The 8077-nt window shown below is 42.7% G+C and overlaps 1 protein-coding gene across 1 annotated transcript; it reads left to right on the top strand.

Annotated features, from left to right (window-relative positions):
- Positions 1-2688: 2688 nt before the first annotated feature.
- On the top strand, positions 2689-6339 carry LOC133888000 (E3 ubiquitin-protein ligase RMA1H1-like). The gene is made up of 2 exons (XM_062328074.1): positions 2689-3144; positions 5324-6339. Exon 2 carries the CDS (start codon positions 5373-5375, stop codon positions 6150-6152), a length of 780 nt encoding a protein of 259 aa, XP_062184058.1. The 5' UTR covers positions 2689-3144; positions 5324-5372; the 3' UTR covers positions 6153-6339.
- The last annotated feature ends 1738 nt before the right edge of the window (positions 6340-8077 follow it).

The raw sequence follows: 8077 nt of genomic DNA, 5'->3' as shown, positions 1-8077 counted from the left end.
CGAGCAGATCGCTAGTTTGTTTGAGCTCCTATCACCAGTCGCGATGCCACATTGCCATGGTAGCCATACTCTCGCTGAAACGGTAAGGCTGAAAAAAAAATATTCAGAATTTAACAAGAGGAGTCATGATTGCAGGCAACGATATATGGTGCTGATAGTGGCAAACAAAATCTTCCCTATATCTACTCGACTCGAAATAATGGACGCTTGCGCGGGCACGGTGATTGCAAAAGGGCCACGCCTGGGACGTCTTAACTTTCGTGTCGCCCAGCACTCGAAAAAGCAGAAATCGTGACACGAGAGATGGCAAAAGCCAAAAGGGGAGCGGATAGGCCTTATCTCCGTCCGAAGAGTACGAACGGAGTGGTTATGTTGCTCGTGAAATCTTCTTTTTTCTTAGACGTGAACCATTAGACCGTGGTCGTTCTTAAGATCCTTTCTGTTAGGACTACTACGGTGGATTATAGGGTAGCTGTGTTAGCACTGGTACCCCTAGTCTTGTCCCACGGCCTTGTATCGGATTTCATTCTCTCAGTTATGGCATCAACGTACACGGTGTCAAGAACGATTCATGTAAAATCCGTAAGAAAATAAAAATAAAAATAACTGTGGTCAAGAAATACGTCGGTAATGAACTATTTCGCTACGCTCGATCCAAATTCTTCTATGGACATTTTGTTTGGGATCCAATTCTTCAATAGGAAACATTGGCACCCTCTCGCTCATCTTGAGACTTTCTGAGCTTGTTTGGTTGGTTGTCACGTTTTGCCACACTTTATTAGAATTTAATTATTTAGTTTGTCATCTTAGTTGTGGCATGATAATTTTTTTCACCTTTTGGCCTTGCCTATCATATCATCATATACTCATATCTTTATGAAGACTTATCCAAACTTTAAGGATGTGATTGAAAGCTCCCACTCCAGGCTCCAAATCGGTGTTCTGGTCCTCCATCCAACAAGTTATCTATATTCTCTCTCAAAATTGCATCGTTCAAATCTCTCAAGACAACACTAATATTTGGTCTCAACCTTGGTGTCCCATTTGGCAAAATATTCATAGTATCTTAAACAACACCTCTCATGATGATCAAATTCCTAATATTGTTTTTGATCTCTGGATTGCTAATACTAAAACTTGGGATGTAAGCAAAATAACATACCTCTTTGGTGACAATGCAACATAGATTATTTCACAAGTACAGGTTGCAGATCATGAGAGAAGGGACATTCTCTACTGGAAACTCTCCACCTCGGGCATATGCACGGCTAAGGAGGCCTACCAATACTTACAGCAGCAAAATCCCAAACCAATCCAAACCAAAGGTGAGAAAACTCTTAATCATTCCATTTTTAATCTTTTGAAACGAATCTATGATCACAAATTGCTACAGCCAAGAATAAAAAACTTTGCTTGGAGGTTGCTTAGACAGGCCTTAGCAACAGGTGAAAGAGCGAGCAAGTACTCTACTCATATAGAGGCTAATTGCAAAAGGTGCGGTCATTAGAAACTGAGCATCACTTATTTTTTTACCTGTGACTTTGCTAGAGCTATTTGGTTTACTGCTAGCCTTGCTTTAAGAATTGATTCTTTGCCTCAAGGAGATCTGGGATTCAAACTCCGATCTCAGTCTTATTCCGGTCTGACACTTGAGATCCTTCTTTGCAAAAAAATTTACTACTCTTTGGTACATTTGGAAAGCAAGAAATGATCACAAGTTTAATAGAGTAGTGGACAGTGCAACAAATTCATCACTCAACTGAAGCTTTAGTTTCGGGTATAATTCAACATGCAGATGGTGCACAGGTTAGACTTCAGCAAGAGGTATAGATGGAGTAACAACATAGGCAAACTCAAGGAAGATAGCAGGTGCCTGCAACATCACAAAGCTAGACCCGATCACTACTTCCAGGTCCTAGATGCTACACTGATACAACCATTACACCGGATACACAAACAATGGCACCATGGAAAGGAGTTGGACTTTTCATCCACAACACTACATTAAGTCCAACATCCTCAGGTATTTTCTTATCAGTCGAGGTTTTTGGTGTACAGAGCCCGCTTATGGCGGAAGCACAAGCTATCACACCAGCCTTCGTGGTGGTGAAGCTTCTCAAATTCAATCAAGTTACCTATGTCACAGACAATCAGGTACTAGCCACTATACAGAAAAGAGGTATGATCGTAGCGACAGGCAGAAGCGACAGGTCACTGGAATTTGAGACCACATTTAGCTGATTTCATGAAGAATAACAAGGACCAACACTTTGAGGGGCACAAAATTAGAAGGGAGCTAAACAAAAACTTCACATTCTCTTGCCAGGAAGGCTTGGAGATTAGCTGATAGACCTGCTTCTGTTTTTAAGATGTACTCACATCTTCCATGATCAACAGTGCCCTTTACTAGAGGCATTGCATGACGTATGGTGGGAAAAAAAAACTATGAACGGAAGTTCCACTGGTTTTCCAAAGTTGGATCACTAGGTGACCGTGATGACTTATCCGTTTAGCTTGTTTGTTAGTTAGTCACACCTTATCACGTCACGTTTTAGATGTGTCATATATTTTTAGATAACTGTTTAGTTGGATGCTACAGTGGTGCCGTACTAATTTTTCTTAATCCTTTGTCCCACCTGCTATAAACTCATTTTTTCCCTATAAAGTACGATGACTATTTTATTTATCATATTTTTTTATAGGGGTCACATCTTGCTTAAGTTTAATGTGGCAAAGTTAGGCGACAAAGCCTAAATCCATCATCATCGTCTAACGCCTTTTTTCTCAATTCCCCACTCGTTATATATCCCAGACCGAGCCATTCTTCTGAAATCCTCCTCCTGAACTTTGGTCTTCTCCTCGTCGTCTGCCTCCTCGTCCCAAATTCGCCTCGCCGGCCACCGGGTCGTCGCTTCCTCCTCCCCGCTCCCACTTTCTTCGCAAGTGCCGCGCGCTCACGCCACCATCACGCGAACCCTCCTCGCTTGGCCGCGCCGCGAACCCGTCTCCAGGACTCCTTTCGCCGAAGCGCGTCCCCTCGAATTCTTGCCTTCTAGTCGACGTTGCCACTGTCGTCCTCCTTTCTGCCGATTCTGGACTGGAGGGCAGATCCATCCGGGCTCGGATTAATTTCTTCTTTTGTTGGTAAGGAACCCTGTTGTCATGACCTCTGTTCTTCAGTTTTGTGCTTGAATCATTCCCGATTGTGACACCTATCTTGCTTGGATGGATTGTTCTTTTTTTCCTTTTGTGGTAATTGGATGGGTTGTTCGAAGACTTGGTTTTCCCTTTCTAAATCAAATCTTAATCCTTCGTTCCGGATGGGTACTTCAATCCGCCCAGTTTGTCGCGGATTGGTTTGCTGCGTGGTGGAGTTTCAATCCCAGTTTATTTTCCAAAATGTTTGGCCCGCCTTTTGTTTCTGGGGCTAGAAACTCGCGTGAATTCGCATACTCGTTTGGTGATAGCATCTAATGCCTTGCTTGAAGAAATTGCTCTTGTAGGTGGCTATGTTTAGCACCCATGTGAATTGTGACTGTGCTATCTGTTATGAATTGTATGTTCTTTGTAACAGATTAGATGGGGAAAACTAGATGGTGCTTTTCTTGGTTCTGTTATAGCTTTCATCTGTACAGCTAAATGCATCGCAAATACATATAACATATGTAGAGCATCTGATTCGCTGGCTTGCCTGAACTTAGATCAAACTACTATGGAAATGCGCTAGTATGGTTGCTGATACCATCAAACTTATCAGCTAGTTTATTTCGGGAGTTTCACATCTTTTGTTGGTCAAGCACATCCTTCAGTATCAATTCTTAACATGTATTAGCCATATAGCAAAACTAGAACCCTAGGAAAATGATGTTATTTGAGCTTCATATTTAGGAACTTGATGCAATTAAGGTGTGTTTGGACTTAGAAAAGACTTGCTGTAGCTTACTGGCATAATAATGTGAGTACATATGGGGCCAGAGTGATTAAGAAATTTCCACGAAGCTGTTGGGCAAACTTTCATTGTTTCCCGATCCTAATACAGTAGGTGCGATTATCTCTGGGTTATTCTTGTTGTTGATGATGACTAGATATGTTAAATGGTGATCTTTTCGGTGTATTTGGTTCCATTAAATATGCCGACTGCTCTAGCTAATCCATCATTGTCGCGGTCCACATCAGTACCCCCACTTATTATTGTTTTTCAATAATGCTCCTTTGGAAGGTGCTCTGCAACAACACAAATATCAACATGTCACGCAAGCTTATATCGGAGATTAGGACGGATGCCTTAGCCAATGCAAGTATTCCATTGTTTATTCAAAACTGCTCTTTTGGTCTTCCGCTGCTCTTTTTACCTGAGTATAGAATGTGTAAGGGTCAGTGTTAATCAAGTCTGCAAACTGCAGGCCGTGCATATAAAACATAAATTGTTTTCTATGTTTTTTCTTCGCTAGGCAATTTCGAGCTGGCAATGATGGTTCTTGCCTTGAACATGCGGCCAAGTCTTGGAGTCAATATTATGCCGTTGCGCACATTGGGAATAAGCTAGTGGTTTCATTTCCTTGCTGACTCAAGTTCCCTAACTGCTGATAGATACATTCTTGCATAACATGCCAGTGACACGCAAAGTAGCACGGGGATAAGGCCATCTCCAACCGAATCCCTTCACGGGAAGAAATAAAGAGAATGAGAATGGGGTGAGGAATCAGAAAGGGAATAAAATGAAGGGAATATGGTTGGGATGGTCTAAGGATAACAAAGGGGATAAAAAACGAAGTGCAGCAGATGTGTCCCCAATACTAAATTATTGGAAATCCGTGACTGCTGACTCAGGCTACTTGGAAAGATGATAGATTCTTCGGTGAAAGTGTAACTAGCTTACTAACCAGGGTAATATAGGCCAAGTAACATCGTTTGGAGATTTACCTAACATGTGTTTCAGTTATCACACTTGTTCAATGTATTCGGATAGACTCTCCAGGACAGGATGATGTGGTGTGGGCCTAAAAGCTGCTTGTTTCATGGATCCCTCTGTGTAGTTTAATTGTTGTGTCTGTAGTCTACAACGTAGCTCCGCATCTGCCTCAAGATTTAGCATATATTATATACTACAGATATATAGCCATGTGGTTTGCTTTGTTCCTTCCAATATTATTTCTTGAGTTTCTGTAATCCTTCGACACAGTTAGATGGGTGTTCGCACCTTATGGATGTTTTAAACGCCTTAACTCGCTCTTATCATTTTGTGCGATGAGCTACCACACAATTCATGTTATCAGTTATATGTATTCCTACTGACCTACTCGGTTTCTTTCTTTAATTGCAGTACTCAGTAACTGAACTAGAACAGTTTGCAAGAGAGGATCGTGATTGCCATGGAAGCTAGGAGAATGGATCAGATTTGCCTGGCTGCTGTCAATAGCCAGCCTTTGGTAGCTGATGTTGAGCCAGTTAAGAAAGCCAGCGGGGACATGCCTGCGACAACTGGAAGCGGATGCTTCGACTGCAACATTTGCCTTGATTTTGCGGCGGAGCCAGTGGTTACTCTCTGTGGCCATCTCTACTGCTGGCCTTGCATCTACGAGTGGCTGCGCCCAGGGGTGGAATCAACTGCCGGTGACAACAGCAGTTCAGCAAGGCGGCAGTGTCCTGTATGCAAGGCAACACTCTCCCCGGACACGCTTGTGCCACTATATGGCCGCGGTGGGAGCTCAAAGAAATCGCTCAATGGCGTGGCCATTCCACGCCGTCCAATGGTGCACCGAGAGTCTGTTGAGCATCAGAATGCGCAGAGCAACGTCAATGACCATGACCACCAGAGCATGGAAGGCATCGATCTGCACCAGCCATTGCAGCACGCACACCACCATTCCGGAGCCGCTGGATTCAACTTCATCTACCCTCCCGCACCTGTTGGACGTGGTTTGATCCACTCAACGGCTGGAGGGGTGCTTGGAGGGATGGCAGAGGCCGTGCTTCCATGGGCACTCCGTGGCCAGCTGCCGGCGAGTATGTACTACACAAGCCCTTACCATGTCGCGGCGCAAAACGTGAACCCCAGGCTGAGGAGGCAGCAGATGGAAATCGAGAGGTCCCTGCACCAGATCTGGTTCTTCCTCTTCGTGTTTGTGGTGTTATGCTTGCTCTTGTTCTGAAACAAGACTGCTGTGCGCCTTCTGTAGATATTGAAACTGGAGGGGATACTAATGCATGGACGAAGAGTACAGTAAAGAGGGTAATGGCTGACGGTTTGGCCTGTATCGATAAGCATGTGCGTAAGCATGCTGATATAGAGTTGTAATATGTTGAGACATGGGGGTGAAATGCAGGTTTCATTCTTCTTGTCGTAGGGCATATTTGTTTGGTTTTCTGCTTTTAGGTTTTTTGAAAGGCTGTGTTTTTTATTTGTATGAAAAGTTAATTTTGAAAATAGGCTATTAGTTTTTACGTTTTAGAAAAAATATCTCTTAGCGAGCTTCTTAGTTTAGTTTATTTTTAAAAAAAATAGTTTTCTAGTTTCTTAAGCTACTTCTTCATAATCTTGTTTATTCTAGCAGAATTAGAAGCAGAAGCAGAAAATAAACAGGATTTTAGTTCTAGTAACTATTATCTTTTCATGCTTGAGCCGCTTACCTAACCTATCGGTCTGTTAGGCTAGACCTGGTCAAATAGGTCGTCTGACACAGCATGATCCGGCCCGACTAACTAATTAAGCTATGTCGTGTCAGCTTGTATGCCAGAGACGCGGTTCACAGTATGGCTCGTGAAACACAACATAATATCATGCTGGATCGATCCAGGTGGGGCGACGCAGGGGTGGGGCGGAGAGTCTAGATGGTGGAGCGGCAGGGCAGTCAGGGCGAGGACATGATGGATGGGCGACGGGGCGATCAAGCAGGAGATTGGGAAGTTATGCTCGTATCAGCTTGTCTAAGCCAGGCCATGTCGTGTCGGCACAGCGTGCTGCACACTCGGTCTAGGCACAGCACGACCCAAGCTTAGCCGAGTTGGACACGATATAAGGCGTCGGGCTGTGCTTGGACCGTGGTTATAGGGACGTGTCTTAGGTCAGCTCAGTATGCGTGATCCATTTAGACAACTTTATGTTAGGCTACCATTATCTATTAACGTTGTACAGATTACATCCAAATGTTTTTGCTAAAAAATAATTATATATTGTATTTTTCTTAGTCTCCTAGATCTTTATCCTTTTCTCATCATAATAGGCTGACCTAAGCGACCAAGCCTAACACGATAACGCATAACGGCACAATCCTAACATGATAAGGAGCTATAAGTTCTAGAGCTTTGATCCTCTTAAATGTGTATTCTCAGTTTCTCACTTTTAATTCTACAACAATATTATTGGTGCTTTAATCATAGTTTCTAAATAAAAGACAATTTTCATTCATCATAATTAATTTATGTGATCATATGATGTGTTGCCATTTACATTTCTTTCTTATTGAGTACTGATATATGAAATGGAAGACTAATGTGATATTATAATCAGAAAAAGGTACAAAATTTACTTAAATAATATCTTATTTATTTTATCATATGCTGTTAGATGAAAATAGCGATGCATTTAACCACAGTTATAATTATATTTTTATATCTATTTTCATATTGTGGATGAAAAATGAAGTAAATACAAGTTAGTGAGCTGTCTGTTTGTGCAAATTAACAAGACCATATTATCGCGCGACCCTCTTCTTTTTGCCACACGCCCCGAGCGTGCGACGTGAGCCGTGCCATGCATGTGGATCGAGCGGAATCGTATTAAGAAAAGTCAGAGGATAAACAGTACGTGACATTAGCTTTTTTGAACCGTTAGATCTGTAACGAACGTACCAGATTAACTGCTACAGTATATTTTGCTACAGTATATTTTGCTACAGTATATAATATCAGAGTACTGTTTTACCAGATTTATGAAGAATCAGAGGATGCGCATCCGGAACGAGCGGGGATGTGTTTTTGTTGCTGAGGGCGGGCCGGCGTGGTGCAACGCGTGGGCAAAAAGCTGTTAGCCGGATCGGATGACGTCAGCTGGTTTTGTGGTTGACTGATGATAACT

The sequence above is a fragment of the Phragmites australis genome, chromosome 13, assembly GCF_958298935.1.
Source record: "Phragmites australis chromosome 13, lpPhrAust1.1, whole genome shotgun sequence".
NCBI lineage: Eukaryota > Viridiplantae > Streptophyta > Magnoliopsida > Poales > Poaceae > Phragmites > Phragmites australis.
Note: the sequence above shows the minus strand (reverse complement) of the source record. Positions and strands in the feature narration are given on the sequence as shown.